The 20,982-nt window shown below is 36.4% G+C and overlaps 1 protein-coding gene across 1 annotated transcript in view; it reads right to left on the bottom strand.

Moving 5' to 3' along the window:
- The window catches only part of LYST (lysosomal trafficking regulator), a 77,286-nt gene that overhangs the window by 25,718 nt on the left and 30,586 nt on the right, over nt 1-20,982 (bottom strand). The window contains exons 13-28 of the mRNA XM_064413798.1: nt 20,432-20,576; nt 19,480-19,653; nt 17,881-18,041; nt 16,300-16,490; nt 14,553-14,798; nt 12,811-12,984; nt 12,388-12,537; nt 11,657-11,794; nt 9,759-9,957; nt 8,422-8,553; nt 5,713-6,355; nt 5,094-5,271; nt 4,015-4,184; nt 2,390-2,620; nt 1,325-1,491; nt 698-850 (exon numbers count right to left, since the gene is read on the bottom strand). Of these exons, the coding sequence (XP_064269868.1) occupies nt 698-850; nt 1,325-1,491; nt 2,390-2,620; nt 4,015-4,184; nt 5,094-5,271; nt 5,713-6,355; nt 8,422-8,553; nt 9,759-9,957; nt 11,657-11,794; nt 12,388-12,537; nt 12,811-12,984; nt 14,553-14,798; nt 16,300-16,490; nt 17,881-18,041; nt 19,480-19,653; nt 20,432-20,576 (3,252 nt within the window). The remainder of the gene's footprint in view (nt 1-697; nt 851-1,324; nt 1,492-2,389; nt 2,621-4,014; nt 4,185-5,093; nt 5,272-5,712; nt 6,356-8,421; nt 8,554-9,758; nt 9,958-11,656; nt 11,795-12,387; nt 12,538-12,810; nt 12,985-14,552; nt 14,799-16,299; nt 16,491-17,880; nt 18,042-19,479; nt 19,654-20,431; nt 20,577-20,982) is intronic.

The following is a 20,982-nucleotide window of genomic DNA, read 5'->3' as shown; positions in this document are numbered from 1 at the left end:
AATTAACTGGGAGGCCTTGACTTTACTTCCTTCTTTTGGAAACAACTATTTTTATTTACCTTTAGTGCTTTACCAAGTTCACTAATACATTTTCACTGTACTGAACATATATATAAAATATTTTACTTGGTTGATGGAGAGGGGGTCTCAAAAGCTGACCATCAAGAGAAACATTGCCAAGAGAAACATTGTTTACATTGCCATAGTAAACAGGAAAGAGTGTTTGTCAGGTTTTTTAACTGTATCTTTTGTGAAGACTTTAATGCAGCTTTATTTGTAAAAGACATACAAAATCAACTTACATCTAACTCTAAAACCTTTACAGAAGGACTGACTAGCTATCAAATACAGGGAAAGTATTACTGCTAAAGCTAGAACGCAATACAGGTTTTAAAAACACAACCACAGCGGCACTTCCAAATATAAATTTGGAGTGGCAGGTACTTATTTCAGGACAGTCTCTAATGAAAAATTGTGCAACTAAGCAATCCCCACATCATAGCCGTGTTAGTTATAAGCACTACCCTTGATTTGGGCATTGACTTACTGCGAGGTTGGCTATTACAAGCATTATAAATTACTTTAAAAACATCTTTACTAAGCAACTTAAGAGAATCCCCAAAGGTGGTAATACCCTGGAATCATCAAGTAACACACACAGGAGCAAGCACAAGAAGGCCACCCTGCTGCTACTCACCCGCGATGCCTTTGCGCTTCTGAAACATTGCGCGATGCGGTGCCGAGGGCGCCGGGGCTGAACTGGCCTGCTCCTGAGCATCTTGGCTTGCTGTGGTTCTTATCAATTCAATGGCTGCTTGAAGAACTCTTAACTGCAGAACAACTGCCATATCTAGAGAGACAGGCATACAAAGTGTACAGGACATCTTCAGCAATTTTTACGAGATGTTCGTAACAAGTCAAACCACAACATGGGTCAAGAGCTACAGAACTCTAGATTCCACAGGAGTCACACAAAGTCACTTTGTTCTGCCACAGATACAAACACTGCAGAAATGAGTTGTCATAGAAAAGCCATTTAATTTGATCACTCTAAAACAACCTAAATGAAACTGTGCAGAATGTTTTCATTTAAATATCCTTAAAGAACTTTTACAGGCACTGTTTTTTCAGATTAGCAGCACACAATTCTTGACCACAAGGCAGGCTCCTGAGGGAAACTACTAATTTGAGAATCACTTAGAAGAGAAAGATTCATCACTAGAAAACTTCCCCTTCTCCCTCAGCAGGAATATTAAACAGAAAACAGCGGGGAAGGGATTTACTTTTCCAGTCCCATGACCCCAAAAATTAGCAGACAACTTACTTTGCATCCTTGCATTTTTACTATTTTGGAGATGACCCAGCAGCACAATGAGGTCTTCAATAACACGAAAATATTGAGAACCTGAGGAGCTGCAGGCATGAATTGCAACTGCTACCAGCAGCTGTTGTATATCGCATGCAAGTAACTTGTAGTCATTCAAGGGAATGCTGCAAACAAAGTTGTAGTTACCAGAAACATGACAATTCTAGTAGATTGTAACCCTTAACAAGACCCATTATTATTCCCCTTGCTACTTCTGCCAACTGTACCTAATATTTTGTTGTACTTCATATAAAAATGTCACTGCTGAAGACTAGAAGATTATAACTCAAGACATTACTTTAGCGTTAACTTTGGCAGATTGGATGCCTGCAAATTTTTGAGGCATTCTAAGGTTGAGTGCAGCACAGTTTTATTGAAAACAATGATGTATTACTATCAGATTTTTAATTTAAAGGACAAGTCTGAAATCCTGTATTTCTCAAAAAGGTATCAGGACAATCTCATTTTGTAATCATGCTGAACAAAAACTATATTGAGGTAAAAAGGAAACCTTTCCATTTCTTCAGGACACCAACTAATGAAATAAAATAACAAAACCCCGTCTCTCCTTTGTTCCCTGTATAATATTTTTTAAAGTACAGTATCTTTATTGCTAGTAAAGTCATTGAAGTTACTCAAAATCTCAAACATTAAATCATAGGCAGTACAGAAGAGACTTTTCTTCAGTTTTGATATCGGTCATAGAGACAGTAGAATGCTACCACTTCCTGGACCTTTATCTTACTGTTCAGATTTATTAAGAAAAGCATTGAAAGTGCAGACAGTGTGACAAACTCTCATTTTAAAATGTCATTTCACTTGAATGCTTAAGAAACATTTTATATTCCACTACACGAAATGATTAAACATTAACTTACAAGTATAAAGTTGAAAACCTCAAACCCAGTATTTTGTACATGCTGTCTGATAATTTTAAAAAGTAGAAAAAATGCAATACAGGAATTTCTTGCTAGCCTGAAGGCTGTGCCTAGAATATTTGATAGCAAAAGAAACAATACTCACTTTGTTTCCAGTCCGTTGAGAGCAGCCAGCGTATTACACAACACATAGAGCAAACCATTATCAAGCAGCAGGTCTGCAACTTTTGAGCAGGAATTTATGATTTGCAGGAGGAGACAGAAGCAGTTATGCAGCAGAACGTTATCATAGAGGGAATTCTCTATTAGACCCAGAATTGGTATGACACACCATTTTCGAAAGAGTCCAACATTCTTGACATCTTCCAGATCAAATCTGTTAACAGAAATGTGAGTAAATGGCATCATAAAGAACAATCTGATAACAAAAACAGTACAGACAACTGGAATACCAGTTCTGTATCATATGCTTGTATTTTGGCAAAGATGTCCATGGTAATTTCCTACATTTCATTGTAGTAACAATACCTATCTACTAAAAAATCCAATAAGAGAAAAATAAACTTTTCATTGAGCCACAAAGAAATGAAGTGCCTAAGAAGTAAATCTGATGTTTCAGCTAATTACCAGCTGTCTACAATATAGACTTCATGAAAATAGAGGAGTTTGTAATCAGTGTAGAAGAATGTTGCATCACCCATCCAATGTTGCTATGATAACTAATGTAGACAACAGATACAGCTTGTCATCTCTGTAACAATGTACTGACTGGCAGCAGGTTTGATATCCTATATCCATTACTGCTGAGGTTTAATTAAGTTTGGCACCTGGCTTACAGTGATTGCAGAATTCCAAGCAGTGCTTCAGACCTTCTTTTATTTATGCACTAAGAAACTGCATTACTATTATAACATTATCAGCCCATCATATGACTATTATACACACTCTTAAAAACTTGAGACATTAGAATTATCTTTCCAGCCCCACAATAAATCCTGAAGAAGCAACAGTTCTCTGCCTTGGGACAAATTAAGCAGCCATGACTAAATACTGCAGTTAAACAAGAGTAGTTTTTGAATGGTGAAGATCAGGTCAAGAGGCAAAAGTAATTTGGCTACAAATCCTGCAGAGGCAGCAATTGAGAAGGAAACTTTTGCAAGATTTTTCCAATTATTATATTTACAAGTGATTTCTGTACAAGCATTAAGTAGTCAGACTAATTCTAAAAATATAATTTACTTATATAGCTGTCTGCTTAAAGGTAATCTCCTTTTCTGTCAATGTAAGGTGGCTCCTTGGTTCATGAAAATGGTGTATCTCTGGGATTTTTCCATAAAAGAGACAGCCATTTAAATTTTCAGCCAAGACAAGGAAGCAGCTTGTGGCATCAAGAATTTTCCTTAATTACCCACCAAAAGCTAAGAGAAGTCTAGTGACTACTACTTAAAACTTTTAAGGATACAAACCAGTTTCCTGTAGGATCAGAGACAGAGAGAGTTAAACTGATTACGTGACATTTGAGTTCAAGGCCTCTGAGGCACTCAGAAAGTCTGAGTGTTTACAAGATCCCTGCTGACAGCCTCCATCAGATGAAGTTGCTTACAAACAGCTTAAGAGCCACACAACAGCCTTAAGGATTTGAATACATTTCAACGTTAAACAAGCAAAACATACCAAATAGTTCTGAATAGTTTTTTTTATGGTTGCTGACCAGCAAAGTGCACTGCTTATAACTCACATATTGTTACAGGACATAAAAGCATTACTTACTCTTCATCCAAGCCAACAGAGCGGCCAAAAAGCATTGCCAAGAAGCATTCTACAACTTCCTGAGTCCCCTGATGAAGATACAGCTGGTTGGCTAACAAAGAAAAGCCACGATTCTTTAAGAACTTTTCCTTCTGCTCCCTCCTTGCTCTGTTGAAATATGCATCCAACAACTAAAAATAAATGCATAATTATGGTGTAAGAATGAAACATTTAATATAACTGCCCTGAAAGTGAAATTGTTGTCTGACATTGAAATTTTTTAAAATTCAAGATTGCAAACATCAATCATACTATTTCAGCTGCAGTCTACACTGTCCTTGTTACAATCAATATTTGATAATATATTTTTGATCTGAACACACATTTTTCATCAAGTTTGGGGCAGATGAAATCAAACACAACAGTTAGCAAATGCATACATAAATACTCAAACTTTTTATATTTGTTCAATCTTACACTTCAGTATCGTGGAAATGCATGCACAACATCCATTCTCAATAAAGTCATAAAGTCGTATTCTTTCTCAAACTGAAACAGAAATCTACTCAAAGTTGTTCATCTACATAATGTCATCATACAGAAACACTGTCCTTAACACTACAAAAATCTTGGAAAACATTTTGAAGCCTCAAGTCCATCTTCAGCCCACAGATGTGTGTACGACTCCTCAGAATAACTCAAAGTCAACTCTGTTACAACTCAAACAAGGTGCAAGCACTTTTACACACTGCATCATGCTTTGTGTCACTGACTTTCTGCATTGTTGCTTCCATTTACAATGGTAATGCTATCAATAAGCTCTTAGGGCCTTTGGCTTACATTATGGACTACATTTATCTATTCAAAGAGACTGTGTTTATGTTGCCTTGTGATTTGCTTGTTTTTGTTTGTTGTGTGGGGTTTTTTTTTGTTTGTTTGGGTTTTTTTTAATCCATAAGGTGAAAGCTTATTTTAAAGCTCAAATAAATGTAGAAAACTGAAGGAAGGTCAACAAAAATATTAAAACCCCACCACATTTCCAACATGTTAACCGTACTGGTTCACATATTTTTAGGAGAAAACATTTGATATAGGCCTACTTTAATGACTCCTTGTTGTATGAGAGGACATGGGTGGTTCACCAGAACTATAAGATAATCAGGTTGGATAAGTTTGTCCATCACATCTTCTAGCATGACATCTGGTAGGATTAGGAGAACTCCACGCAAGAGATCATATAATCCACAACAGATAAGCACAAGATAGTCTTCTGCACATCTGAAAAGAGAGGAATAGGTTTCACCACAGCAGGAACGATTAAAAAAATGTGAAATTGTAATTCTTGAGGGACACAAAGAAGGTTCAGGTTAGAAATTTGGAAGATATAATTTCTCCAATACTCCAAGCCACCAATCTTCATTAACACTTAATTTTAGATGGCAGACAGTAAACCGGATAAACCGACCAGAGCTACTTTTTATGAGCAGTTCCCACTTTTACTGTACATAGCAAAAATCCTAATTTTTTAAATTTGTTATATAAATACAGCAAAAACTGAGACAACAGAACATTCTATACACTAAAAGCTTAATAAATTGTGCATGACAGCTATTGAAAACATTCCTTTAGTTTTCAGAATTTGAATTTTTATGGTATATTAATCAAGAACAAGAACTGAGAAATTAAAGCTCATGTTACATTATTCTTTTGTGTGCTTACCTGTCATCAGGGCTTTCAGATGGCTTTGGGGTATTCTCATTAGGTGAAGAAAAAGCAAGACTGTCCCAGTCTTCAGGAAGAACATTCTTGTCAGCAAAGCTTGGCCAGCGAGCAATGGCTGATGATGCTCCAAGAACAGAGAATGCCAAACCCAACCCCGCAAAGTTACCCTGCCCCTTCTGAAATGAAGGCAGTCCTTTCAGATTGTCTGGACGACGCAGCAATGCCTCAGCTGCACCACCACCACCAGCAGCTTCACTACATTTCAGTTCTGTATCAGCTTCTTTACTCTCTAGTGCACTTTCAGATAACTCCACTTCTTTTGCAATATCCTCAAATGTTTCGGCAGATGTTAGCTCTGAGTCACAAACTGTTTTTGCAGACTCACAGCTGCTAAGGAAGAGTTCTTCCTGTACTCTCTTTAGAGTTTCAGAACTTTCTACAAAACCAATTCTACTCTGAAGATCAGCGTAGTCACGCTCACCGAGGATCAGCAGGTCATCAACACTGCTTCCCACTCTTTCAGTCAGCCTCTTTCGATGAAGTTGGGGTGAGGAAGTAGGTGATGCTGGTAAGCTTTTAGAAAGCCTTCTAGGTGCCTGAGAGCTTATCTTCTGCTGTACAGTAGCCTTGGAAGTGCTCTCTAGAGAAATAAGGATATCTTAAGCGTTCCTTTCACACTAAAACCCAGCTTTTCTAATAATGTTACACTCAACTATTTAAAATTGTAGCGACTCAAGTTAATTTTATGTTGAAATACGATTCAATGCCTAACATCGCTCAGATTTGGTTAATCAAAGTAGAAATACAAAACTAACATGCAGCCATATATTTAGCAAGTCACAAATGTGAAAGAAACAAAATACAAAATAATTTTTGCCAATATACTGGAGTTTTGAGATTTAAGTTATGATCCTTTCACCTAACCCTCAGCAGGAACTTTTATAGAATCACAGTGGGTGGAGGGCACATCTGGAGGGGTCTACACCAGAATCCTTGCCCAAGGCAGGGTCAAATAAAGCAGCTTATTCTATTTGAAGGTTGGTGTAAGAGGTCCAATCTGCAGTGTTTCAGTGGACATCAAATTTCTACTCCACAACTATTTTGCACCAGGGTTTTACACATACTTCAAATTTAGAACAAATAACTACATGTTTTAATTAACAGTGCTTACTTTTAACTGCATATTTTGACCTGAAACAGTCAAACTTTCAGAGCATATTACAAATCTTTAACAAAATATAGTTTTGAGATGAGAAAGATGTCTGTATACTGGTAGAAGCAGCTACCTGTTAGACTAGGAAAAGGAGAATTTTTTTCATTCACAAGTATTTTGAAAACTATGCATCAGTTAGTACTGAGGCAGTGACCATGCATTAGGAATGTATTTTTTAATGAGAAATCTATCAAATATATGAAACAAATACATGAATATACATACACACATACACGTGCCAGCACAGCCAGACCAAGCTGGCCTTCACACAATAAGGGGGACCTACACAGCTGCAGTAGTCTTACAGCCAACCTTTCACACACATCAGCAGGTAGTACAACAAATTGCAAACCCACATGCAACTATTCTGCTATTTTAAAGAATCACACACTGTTAAGGTGTTGGAATGGACCTTTAAAATCTCCTAGTCCCAGCAACTCCTGCCATGGGCAGGACACCTGCCACTAGACCAGGTTGCTCAGAACTTCATCCAACCCGGCCTTGAGTACTGCTGGGCTGGGGCATCCACAGCCTCCCCAGGCACCTTGTTCCAGTGTCTTGCCACCTTCACAGTGAAAAATTTATTCCTACTATCAAACCTAAACTTCCCCTCTTAATTTGTACCCATTACTCCTTGTCCTATCACTATTATAGTTCTTGATTAAATATGAGATCATATAAATTATACATTTATTTTGGAAATTCAAATTAAGAATCACAAACACTCAAACATTTTCACAAAAAATGATGTTAAGTATTCCTCTTGTACACATTAATAATGTCTGTTCAAAACCAATAATTTGGTAATACTGACATAAAAATGTACTAAAAGTACTTATTTAGAAGAATGAGTTTTCATATGTTTTCCATATAGGGAAAAGGACTGATTCCATACAAAATTTAGTACTGTGATATGTTCTTCATACTACTTTACTGAAAAAAACTAAAAAAAATTGAATAAACTTGTTTCAACTGAAGTAGTGGTTGAAGACTCAATTTCCTTTTCCTAAACAAAACAGCAACAAGATATCAACTGTAAAAGGTATTACATTGTGACCAGAATATAGCCAGTCACACATGATCTGAAATATATGGATAGATGTTAGGGATTATGCACAGAGAAAGAAAAGTATCAGCTTAATGCTCCCTGCCCAGATAAGATAGCTGCTTATGGCTGACTACTTCAGCTGTTGCTTGGTCAGGGCACTCTCATACATCTCTAGCAGGTCTGTTTAACAAATGAAATGGTTCTGCTTATCTGGTGCATTTCACTGCCTGAGCCGTCAGTCTGGCAATTTGTTTCAACTTAAGAATGAAGAGCAATTTAGGTAGCATGGTCTGTTCCATCCTTCTTACTCTGCTGTTCAGGCATCAAGCTCCAAGGGACAGGGGGAGCTTTGTAAATATCCTTGGGAAAGTAACACTTTAGGGCACTCTAGTCACTTGCCAAAGGATCATGTCCTAACATCCTTATTTTTCCAGTATTGATTTACCTTCCAATGGTAAAGCTGTAAATCCAGTCGGAGAAGTAATCACAAATGCAGAATTGTCTACTGACTTCCCACCACTGCTGGAATTTCTCAAGTACCTAAGTGATTCAACTTTCTCCTGGAAAATTTTGCCATCTAGAAAGAAAATATAAGGGGAAAAGTTACATAAGAGCTTTTTAAGTTTGCATTGCTGATAAATTAGACTCACAATAGTGAGTGGTAGTTACATTTGGAGGCTAATGAGAAGTGCTCAAGTCCAAACAACTGAGAAAAAGCACTTTTTGGTTTAGCGCTATGACTTCAAAGTTTACTTTAGAGCAATAAAAAAATATTATCATGTACTAAAGCAATTACATTTAAAGACAATCCTTGCAGACATACAAGTAGTGACAACCGACTTTTTGTCATGTCAAAAACAGGTGGTTGTTCTCAAACAGCCTAAAAAGGCTTCAAGTATCAAAACATGCATTCTCCCCTTACTCAGAATTTTACAGTAGTTAGTACTAGAGGACAGATACAGATAAACATAACTGTGCTGCCTCTGAAACTGATCACTAAAACTTGAGGTACACAGGTATTTACAAAAGGAGAAAATATTTCCAACTTGGATGATGCTTTCCATGTCTACCCAAGTTACAGCTTGGGTTATACAATGCTAATATTAAAGCATGAACTATACATTGACGTTGTTTCACATTTTTAAGAAGACCAAGAAATATTTTTTTTAAAGCTCACATCATCATTTTGCCAACATGATCATCCAGTACAGATATATTAAAGCAGCTGTTGTTCTAGGTCCGCACCCCTCAAAGCCCACAGGCACTGCCAGGACCTTGTCTGCAATGAACTGATGGTGCCTTACAATTTTTTTTTACTGTAAAAAATGCTCAGTAAAAAAAAAAGCTCCATGGGTCCTTTAATTTTCTTGGAATTCAGTGACAGGAAACAAGAAAGTAGAAGTGGAGAAAGAACCAAATACACATTTCTGAAGAAGTTCCATTTACAGGTGAGCTAGATGGCTTTTTCTAAATTTGCCCACAAACAAATGTCCACACAGGCAGCTGAACTTAAGCATACCATTTAGCAGCATCAAACTTGAAGAAAGTTAAAGGCATAACCACCAGAGAAATTACCTATGGTTATAGACAGAAGAAAGCTCTAAGTAAACAAAGTCTAACTGTAACCTGTTTCAGAAAAGTAAAAGTAGTTTACAGTACTAAGTTCCAACAGTTCAATAATTTTAATATATAGTCATTAAAATACAGGGAAGAGGTTTTTTCAATATATTAGTTTATTCCCAGATTTTTATCTTATTGTTTATCTAAAGGCGGCATACTTACCTATGTGCAGGGAAAAGTAGAAGTTGGTAGGGTTGTGACAAACATATGTATTAGTGGGAGGGTGAACTGCTAAGAGGAAATTGAAGACCAGTGTCAGCAATTCAAGATCTGGGGGAGAACCAAGCACTTCTTCAATTATTTTCACAAATGACCGGCAAACCTCCCGAGGCAGAGATGTAAGGTGTCCCTCTTTATGCTCCTAGAAAGAAAGAGTAGTACAACTGTAAGCTACTTGCAATTTTAATTTGACAAACTGTCTTTTTTTCAATTGTCATGCTGTAGTAGAACAGACAAGAAAAGAAGCTCAGCTAATAAAACTGTATTCTTTAATTATGAGAGGAGCTACTGTATGTCCTGAATGTTATCTCAGTCCATCCTGCACCAAATATTACATATGTTATGCAAGTTGGTTTTTAGGAAAATGAGCATCTTCTCCATACTATACTGCCCTGTCATGAAAAGATGGAACTTTAGAACATGAATCATCATTGAAAGTACAGCTTATTGTGGTTGGATTATATATTTGTAGAGAAATTAATAATTGCCAATACCAGTAATTCAAACATATTAATAAATTTCTGAACAGTACCACACAGTCTTATGTATTTCCTCTTCAGTAGCCATTTTTATAAACATACCCATTTGAGATTAATTTATATTTATAATTTCAGCTTAATCAAGCATTCTATATAGCTCAACAGCTACCTGAAAAAAATTATTGAAAGAATATGGATTTTAGAACAAAACTTCAAGAAACTTGTAGGAAACCCTGACAAAAGGGTTGAGCATAGTGATTATCTTTTCTTTCCAACTTCTCTAAATTTACCTCCCTTTTTGATATCCATGCACTTTAACTGAGATCGCTGTGAGAAAAGACTAAATGAAGTTAATTTAAGTAAGTTTTCCCAAAGAGAATGGCTTATATAGTTTCACCTTTGTTCCATCAGTCCCCATAAAATTGCCAAATCATTGACCAATTTCAATGTTTTTGTACTCAAGAAAACTTTCCCCAATATGCAACATGACAGGAGAAATATTATGAAACATTCTGTATCTAGGCATTTGCACTAATATACAATTTGAGACATTAACTACAGCACTAACAAGTTCCAAAAGTAGGGAACATAACATAAAAATGAAGAAACAAAACTTACAGATACTAAAATGAGGAAAATATTCTTGTAAAAAAATCATTAAAAGAGGAATAAAACCCAATAAATACATTTTATGTGCTGAAGTGAGAAACTCAGAGTAATAAGGAATGCAAGATAGAAAATAAGAGTACAGGAAAAAGTGATTACAAAACTTATTTTTACAAATGGATACATGTTCTATAAGCAGGAAACCCTTTCAAAATCATGTTCTTAACAAGTGTCTATCAAAGGACTGAAGCATTTCTCTAAAGTCCTTTCTGGCACAGCTATTTCCATGCCAGGGAGGAAGCTACTACTGTACCAAAATTTTGAGACGAGTGCTCAGACTGAGCACAGCAGGTAGGCTGCCCCATTAGGCCTCATGAGATACAGCAGAGACCTTCACTGCTGGCACAGTATCTGGCTTTCAGCAGAAGACAAGAGCCAGCAAGAGACCTCTCAGGTCTTTCTGTATAGAAGGGACAGTTCATTTCAGCTCCTGCTGGTGTAAGAAACCTAGAGCATAGGTTTCCAGATCACACCAGATGGTTACAAGCTCTTGTCCCTCCTGCCCAGCAGTAAATGGAGCACCAGTAGGAAACGGAACCAATTTACAGCAATGCCTGTTGAAAATGGAAGTAATTTGGAAGCACAGAGGACAGTCTACTCAACTTTTGCTACAGAATTTAGTCCCCTCTACCCCACCTTCTCCAAATAAAAACGAGTATTTGCCAAGCACAAAGTAGGATTTCAGAGTGGAAGTACCTGCAGGACCTGACAAGTTAACAGGAAGTGATGGACCACTTGAGCTTTCAATAGCTGTTTAATGTTAAACATCTGTTGGTGATGGTTAGCTCTGATAAGGATTTCTAGAGCTGCTAACAGGGTTTCCCAAACACCTTGCTGAAAAACAAAAAAACAGGAATGAAGCTTCAAAAATATATTTGTGAGTCTACATACTGAGAAAAAAAACCCGAGCAAACACAAAGTCAAGTTAGTCTTACACCTAAGATGATGACTAAATGAGTACAAGTGGTCAGATCAGAACACGTTAGAAAGTCATCACAAAAGTAATGCTTGTACAAAATTAAGCATGCTTTAATGATTAAGCTACAAACAAATTACTTGTCTAAAATTAGTTTTGTACATTCTTAGCTATATTAATCCTGAACAGTTCTTTTAAACTGTTTAACTCCAAGACAAAACAGGTCCTCCTTAGTTTTTCCACAAAAAATTATCAATTCAAATAAGAAATCATATGCATACAGCACATTCACAGAATTTAATACACTAAGGCTACCTCCACCATTAATCATAGGAGACTGATATCACAAATAGCTATTCAAAGAAAAACAAGGAACATTAATTTGAGAAAATTGTAGCAATTAACTAACATGTTACTAACTGGAGAGATTAATTTGAGACATGATAATACTTAATTTTTAAAAAAATATTGACCTTTAGACCTGAAGTATTTCCAAAATTAAAGTATTTACCTTTGCTTTAGACCATATTTTCCAGTCAAGCAGCAGCTTTTCTAGCAACTGGACATCTTGAATAACTGCAGTAGAATCTGGGTCAAGCTGAAATTGCCCGTTTTCATTTACATAGAGAATCTCATCACTGCAGCATCCTTCAAGGAGAGTCTTAAAGAAGGGAAAATTTTTTTTTGACCAACAAAAAAACCCAAAAAAACAAAGCAGTACAGCTGTTCTACCCCATTTATAAAAAAATTGAAATCTTTGAAGAGACAGCAAACTCTTGATAGGGAAGACTTATCTACCTAGTCAACACCAATCTTGCTTCAAATCGCTGTTCTGTCTTTGTAAAAACAGCATCAAATGTACAATTAAAATCTCATAAGTTTCTAGATTTGTCCTAATATTGAACAAAATATCAGGTTTAGAAGAGGACTTTACCTTCAGCATGCAAAATCCAACAATGCATTTTGATTTGATCAATACCCGACGAATCATAGAATAACCATTACAGTTGTCCATCTCCTGTATTCTCTGTTGATTGTATTTTGTTAAAGACAGTATAAGTTGTAGTGCTAAAGCTTGAGTGTCTTCACAGCTGCTAATCTCTACTACCTGAGGAAAAGGCAAATTTAGTAAGACAGTTTAAGTGGGAAACACCTAATAAAAAGTCTTGTTGCACTCCTAAATAACTACTTATGGATTAATCTCTTCTAAAGCATTTAAGATTATATACAGAACCTTCATTTTGTCTGTGTGTACATTCAGATATTACACTTGAAGTGATAATTTGCATTGTGATAAATTATGATCGGCTAAGGAAATACAAGTCCCATTACAAGAATCCCTTTCAATGAAAAGAAAACTATTCTAAATAAATTTTAAGTAGAAGGTACTTGCCATACTACAAAGTCACAAGGCTGTGAAATACATGAGCCACTAATAAGAATCAAGTGTTTGCCCTGAAAAAAGTATTTTTTGCAGTGTTTAAGCTATAAAAAAAGGTTCCTGAAGTTCTGGACTAAGTCTAGCTGTAAATGTCTAACAATGAAGTTTTATTTTATCCACAAAGAGACTAGCAATTTTATAGATTAAGACCATGAATCCTTTCCCCCTCTCTGCTTTCTACAATTCTCGAATCCCAAAAGCAACTAGTATTTTTACCAAAAATATACAAGAATGAAATCTCACATTAATAGGATTTCAGGTCCTATAGGTTCTCTTGACATGTACCTGTTAATTCTGCTGTACTTACAATAATACAATTATACATCTCTATTATAAGACCTGTATTGTCTCACAGCTGATCTATTGTTTGCTTGCCTTACTGATGCAAACAGTCTTCAGCAGGATCTATAGCAGATACTCAGCATAAATTTACATAATAAAATAACACAGGTTAGGATTTTCACCTCAGATGTCACTATCAGAGGCAAAATTAGCACAGGCAGTGTCTTTATAATCATAATCGAATGTGCATTTGTTACTGTCACCATATCCATCAGAACAAGACCAGAGGCATAGAAATCAGACAAGTCTTAGGCCTACAATAGTATTTTCTATTAACTGTAATACTTCAGGGACTGCTAGCACAAATATCAGCCTCTCCATGTACAGGTCACAGTTAAGCAGTAATTAAGTTAACACCGTACTATTTTTTCAAATAGCCATTTTACTTAGGATAAGCCTTTGAGGACAGGTGAACAGTTATCACCAAAAAGCTCTCACTAGTCACTGAAAAAAAAATAAAGCTTTGCACATCTTGTAGTTTCATATTCATTCATACTTGCATTGTGAATATCCTGTGGTTAAAGACGTGCAATGAATTTAGGTGCCTCAAAATCAGAGAAAAAAACATAATCCGTTCTAAAGCATCCCTAAAAAAAAATCTCTTTTGGTATTTAAAAGGCCTATTTCTAAATCAGAATGTAACTCCATATTACATACTGGCAATATTATAAAAACCATAATACAACAGAATTATAATTACATTTCCAGTTTCAGACAGCCTGCATCATGCAGTCTTATGCTGCAGGTATTTTCCACAAGTTTTCTTTAACAGAAAAGCATCACATGCAGAGTAGAGCAAGGCAGCTAGAATAATGTGATTTTCTACACAAGATATAAGGAAAATTTTATGTGGGAAAACACATACACACACCCTTCTCCTCCAGCCCCCTTACCCTAGCAAAGAGGAAAACAAATGCACCAGTGCCTCCAATTTCATGCAGTATGCTCTGAAGAGTTTTATATTCAAATGGCTGAAGTGCTTTTAGGTGATGAGAATCCAACGCATTGCTCTGAACTTCTTTCAAGCTGAAAGGTCTCTGAGAAGGTACAGTTTTCACTTGACCTTTCAGTCTAATGACAGGCTCATATATGGTGTACTGACCAGGGCAGCTTGTGGTATAAACAACAGCAAGACTCTCCTGAAAAGCAAGCAATTTAATTTTTCTCTAGAAATTTAACACAACCCCCCACCCCAAGGATGCAAAAAGCCAAACACAAAAGTCACCTAACAGCAAGTAGTAATAACTTTGGCAGTTCATTTCTACTTTACCATTAACATGCACTGAAGGTTGCATGTGGATGCATATACACTAAAGTGCAACAGGATTCCCAAATCTTAAACTCATGCAACAGCTAAAACACAGAAAATTAAGAAAATGCTAAGAAATTTCACCAAGGATCCCCCTCTCATCACCTTAAGAATTACATAACTATTTTGCATAAGTTATTCACAAATTTAAAATAAAATTAGCATATAGAAGTATTGAGTAGAGTTTCCTTTTTTAAAATGGCAAGTTCAAAATACTGATGCCTTTTAAAACCTTCTTGAGCTTTTTATTTTAACTATATTCTTTAATCAGCTTAGCCATAAGAGAAATTCAACACAAGTTTCATTAATGAAGAGACTTAAACCAAACCTCATACAGAAAGTAACTAATTTTTTTTTTCACAGAAATGTAAAATGATCTTATTTGGAAGGTTATTTAAAATAGAGAAATAATTTCATTTAAGGAGCTTGCACTCTATGCAAAAGTGCAAAGATTGAGTTATCACTTGAGTACATGGCTCTTCCCTCTATCTGGTTTTCTTTAAGGCAAAATAAGCTTATAAATTGCATGACTGATTTGTTAAGCTCTTATCCAATTCATTTCTTCTTAACCTACTCAAAATTTAGTATCATTGTCTTCAAGGATCACATCCAGACAGAATGAGCCTTTGCCTACAGCTACAAAATGAAATCAGAAAAATCCCTCTAGTGGGAATAATACATACAGCAGGAATTACTAGTGTATGAATTCCCAGAATAGAGCAGGCTTCAATGATAAGCAAGTTTTATTTTGTTGTTCTTCTAGCAATAGTATATTTACACTTGCACCTGGCAGGGCTGTTTCAGGCAGGAAAGATGAGAAAAGCAGTACCTGCCAGCTGGAAAATTACTTTTCAGCCAAATGTAATACCAACTTAATTCCTCCAATACCTTAAAAGAATTCCTTGGTTTCCTTAAAGCCAGATAAATCCTCATTTCTCCTTTTCTCTCAGTTTTAATCTTGAAAGGTTAATTTAGCAGTCCTTGGTTACTTCTACACTAATGGAGGGAAGAGCTATGTATCCATCCTAAAGCTTTTGGAGGTACATGTTTACCCACTATGCCTTAATGTGTGTGATTTAAATTATTTATAGATGCTGGAACATCTAGAAATTTTCAGAACCCAACCTAAAGCAAGATGAAATGGTCACCCTGCGTGGAGGTCAGCTTCCATTAAAATAAGTAGGAAGAACCCTGCAATGATCTTCATGAGAAGAGGATTTGATCATCTCTGTTTTGATCAAATTAAGTACTTTGGGAACCAGCAGGAAACACACTCCCACTTTCTTAATCAGTTCTAAAAGATTAAGGACCATTTTTAAGTAGAAACTTACAATTAGAGGCCCAACATCCACTTCCTTTTTTGTCATGAAGAGCTCCTTAATTTGTTCACATTGTAGAATCTCTTTACTTATGTACTTCGAGCAGTCAGTCACTGTTTTGCCATATTTACAAGGCATTACAGATGTGAAGTCTGGGCCACATGTATATAAGTAAAATGCTTCCTCTGGTCCAATATTTGCACCTAAAATCCAGAAAATAATCTGTTAACTCTTTACTATACAATTAAGCAAAATTCATATATTGCCTAGTAGGATCAGAGACTTTAGAAGGAGTATCACCAACTGGATTTCTTAGGTTCTGATGATAAAACAATCAGTGCAGCCTAATGCTACACTATGTAGCCTATTAGCTACAGCAGATCAGTGACTTCTGACACATCACAGGCCAGATTAACTCAGTGGCAAAGGCAACTGAAACCAAGTTAGGAAACTTACCTGCATGAACTGAACATCAACATGTCTGAATAATTTCACTTTTTAAAATTAAAAAGACATCTATCCAAGCCTCCTCCAAACTTTCAAAGCATAGCAAGATTACAGATACCAACAACATGCTGTATTGTCTTGGAGACTTGGGCAGCGACTGAGCAGCATGCAACAACAACAGCTCACTACAACTAACAGAAGGAGAAAAAACCCCATAGGAAGTAGGAGACCAAATGAACCTTCCTCCCCCTTCTGGGCAGCACATCTTGGGTAATCTACAACCTGAGAACAAACTCAAAAGAAGCATCCAGAAGGACTCGGGTCTGGTGTGTGGGTGCATGACAACTATACAGCAGCAAATCCAGGGCTCTCTGGATACATCAGTTATGGGGGTGGCAGGCACGTGGCAACCAGACCATGTAGATTCTACAGGTTACATTTATGACAAGTTTCTCACCTATGGCCTACAAATACACATCTGCACACAAAGGACCTGCATGTACCACACATCCTGGGCAAACTGATCTCACTTGTGGAGCAGTCCTGACTGGGCCACATCATCTGAAATACCAGGTGACAAAGCAGCAGGGTTCCAGCCTTTAGCACTAAGCAAACACCCAGAAGTACTAGATAAGACTTCCCAAGGAAGGAGGAGAATTATACATCTAAGAAATCTCCAAAGTATCACTACAAGTTCCAGAAATAAGCTTGCTTAACTCAGAGCATTCAGTGGTTCAGATTTTGTTAGCTTTTTAATAGCTTTATGCAATTTGAAGCTAGAAGGTTAGCAGTAGGTAAATGATGTCAATTTTCCAGATCAGAGACTGAGTGCTTTAAGGAAAAAAAAAATAGAACAAATATCACTGTCTCTCCATCCCCTACCTCAAGGTATTAGTTTAAAAAATTCTAAGAAATTTGCCAATTATGGCACTAAAGAGAAAGCAAGAGAATACGACAGAAGGTCACATTAGGGAGTATCCAATATTGAAACATTTCATTCTTCCTGACATATTATGCTGCTAAAGGGTGTATTGCTGTTTTTGCTGTAAAAACTTGACATGTTAAAAGACATTAAAATAAGCCATTGATTTTGGGGGGGGAAAGAGGAAATGAGCACTTATTCAAGAAAAAAGCATACAAAAGTACCATTAAACAGAAGCAGATTTCCAAGATCCCATCTACCCGACAATCGAAGCAGATCCTCTTGGGATGATGTGCAATGGCCAATCATGCAAAATGTTTTGTTACTGTCAGATGATAAGCTTGTTTTCCTTGGTAGTGCAAAATCCAAATTAATCTCACATTGCCTGAAAATACATATAAACAAACAAGCTGAAATATTAAGAAGTGATCAAAATTGCTATCTAAGATATTCAGCTGAGGTTTAAAATTCATTTAAATATTCAGTAGGTGAGAAGCCATGCTGTCATCAACAATAAATTACTGAAGTCCTCTTCAACTTCCAGACATCTTAAAGCTCAGTAACATAAGATATATGCATTCCAGTACTGCACAGAACAGATGAGTAGAGTCCCAGCTAGGGCTGCCACGAAATCAAGTTTTCCTAGCTCTGAAATACCGTCCTCCTTTCCCCTGACCTCAAAGAGCAAATGGTATGTAACACTATACACACTTCTAAAATACCACAAATTTTCAATCATTTCTATTATTCCTAACAAGTCAAAGTCCTTTGAGCATCCTAATACACGTCATGAAAACCATGGTTCCCAAATGGTGGAAAACACCATGTTGAGGATTTGCTTGGACCAGGAAACATTGTCAGAACTGGTGCACTGTACAGCCACAGGCAACAAGCCTGATGCTTTCAGAAAGCATCCAATTAACTTCATGTGCCTTTACAGAAACAGACTGACTGGACTGTAAAGGCCATTCAAAGCTTCCTGAAAGAGCCTCACTATTAGCAAACTAGCAACTAAATCTATATATAGAGAGGCCTCAACAACTACACATGGGAAGAACACTGTAGTATTTTTAGCTTTCCCCTATATCTCCATATTTGGACTTAACTGAATACCAGCATGCACAGGCTTAACACAGCCTTCACAGATTGGATTTAGGAAAAAAGGCTAAAGACTGTGATATTTAATAAAATCCTATTTCTCTAACCAGTGAATAATTCATCCAAGCACAGGCCTACTCAACCTAGTATCAGGTACCTCATTTAGGAGCATGGACCTCAACTTTGCAGTGGAAGTAGTACTTTGCACCATCAGGTCTTGTCTGAAATATTTTTTTTAAATCTTCTTCTCTATTCATTTTTCTCAGTGGAACAAAGTGACTGCCTTTTCTCCTACTCCTCTTAATTCCTTCTTCCAACAGTATTGCCTGACCTACACCTCCTTAATTTGAATTCAACCAGATACATTATGCTTACTGCTAACTTCATGCCATAACTCATTTTGGATCTTACTCGAAATCTTATAGTACTTTCCTCTTTCACTTATTTGTGATGAAGAAAAACACTGATGTCTGCACTGGTCCATGGTATAAACTGATAATTCTCAAAGTAATCCATGAATATTCCAGATATTGCCAATATTCTAAAGAATTCCTAACAGTGTAACATACTGTTAGGAATTCTTTAGAATATTAGCAATATTCCTATCCTTCTAGACGAATACTCAACCTTTAGTTCAGCTTGCATCAAAATATCGCAATGTTTTCTTAACAGAAAATATCTTTAAAAGATGATAAATATTTAGGTAGAACTAATGTGTTCTTTACCTCTGACCAGAAACCCAGAGCAACAGCTTTCCATGGAAATTTTTCTTGCCTTCTGGCTTCTGCAGGTATTTTAATGCCAAATGCTGCCACCTGCCCACAAGGAAAACATTCCCTGGAGATTCAGCCTGTGCCAGCAGACCAGCTTTCATCTCATCATTTGGATCCATGCACATACTACGTAAACAACAGAAAAGGAAAAATGAGGGTGTGTGTTTTCATATTTGCATTTTAAGCCCCGAATTTGCACATTTTGGCCTCAGTTAATTTGAGATTGTGTTCCTTAACTTTGACAGGCAATTTTTTTGATCACAGTTCTATTTTTAGTGTACTCAACATAAGGTAAGGAAATCATCACAACACTTTCACCTTTGTTATTTAACTTGTCTGCATAAATCTACTTACATTTAAGATAAAAATATCGCTATTTTAGAGAAAAGTTGAATTTAATTTACTGAAAAAATACAGGTGCTTTGAACACGGAAATAAAGTGCTCTAAAATTGCAGTTTTAGACTGCAATTTCAAGGATACTTAAAGATTATTTACAAGAACTAAATTAGTGCTAAAATGTGCTCAGAAGATTAAAATCAAGACTGTCCCAGTAAGTATTACACAGCAGCAATTTTCACAGCTGAGGTGTGAAAACCTACAGCTGCAAAATCTTTTCCATCTTCTCACATTTATTGTGTCATTTGATTAGAACTTGAATTGCTACTTTGTGGGCAGTTACTTATAAATGACTACATGAAACATGCAAGGCCAGAGCTTAACAGTTGAAGCTGATTAGCCTATAGATCTGCATCTAACACACTTACTTGATGTTGCCTCATCAGTGTGCAAGATGTCTCATATATAAATTAGCTGTCTACTCTCCATCAGTATCCCCTGCAAGTTGCTACTACAGGTAACAATGCAATATATCCACAGGGCTGCTTCTGGACTAATACACCATACCGAAATATGAATGCTCCAGTGTTCAAGTCTGCCCAAACTTGGATCATCAGAGCTTTGGAGCCCAGTGAAATGATGTGAATACAGCCATCTTCAACAAGTTTGTCTCCAAGGCTTGCATATTCCATTCCTATAGACTTTGTTTCTTCTAGAAATATAAAAATATTGCAATTACAATATAATACAACAATGCCTTTCACAGTATATATCACGTGTGAAAAGAAACTGTTAAAGTACGGCATAGAACTGGGTTTTGTTTGGTTGACGTGGTTTCTTTTTTAAGTGGGTTGACTAATAAGCTTGATTCTCATTAGAAACCTAGGTCTCAAACAGAAATAGAGGAACTTAACACTAACTCAGCACTTTACATGTTTTTGTTTGTAGTATATGAATTCAATGAGCTGAATACACTAACAATGATGCTTTTGACATATCATATTACATTCCTATGTTAACTATCAGTGTGCACCAAGTAATCTTCATATTTTTCTTCACAAATCATGCTACCCTTTAAGCATGATCTGTATTTTCACTTTACCAAGCAAAAGCACAGA

The sequence above is a fragment of the Passer domesticus genome, chromosome 3 (genome assembly GCF_036417665.1).
Source record: "Passer domesticus isolate bPasDom1 chromosome 3, bPasDom1.hap1, whole genome shotgun sequence".
Lineage (NCBI taxonomy): Eukaryota > Metazoa > Chordata > Aves > Passeriformes > Passeridae > Passer > Passer domesticus.
The sequence above is the reverse complement of the archived record's forward strand: the minus strand, read 5'-3'. Positions and strand labels throughout refer to the sequence as shown.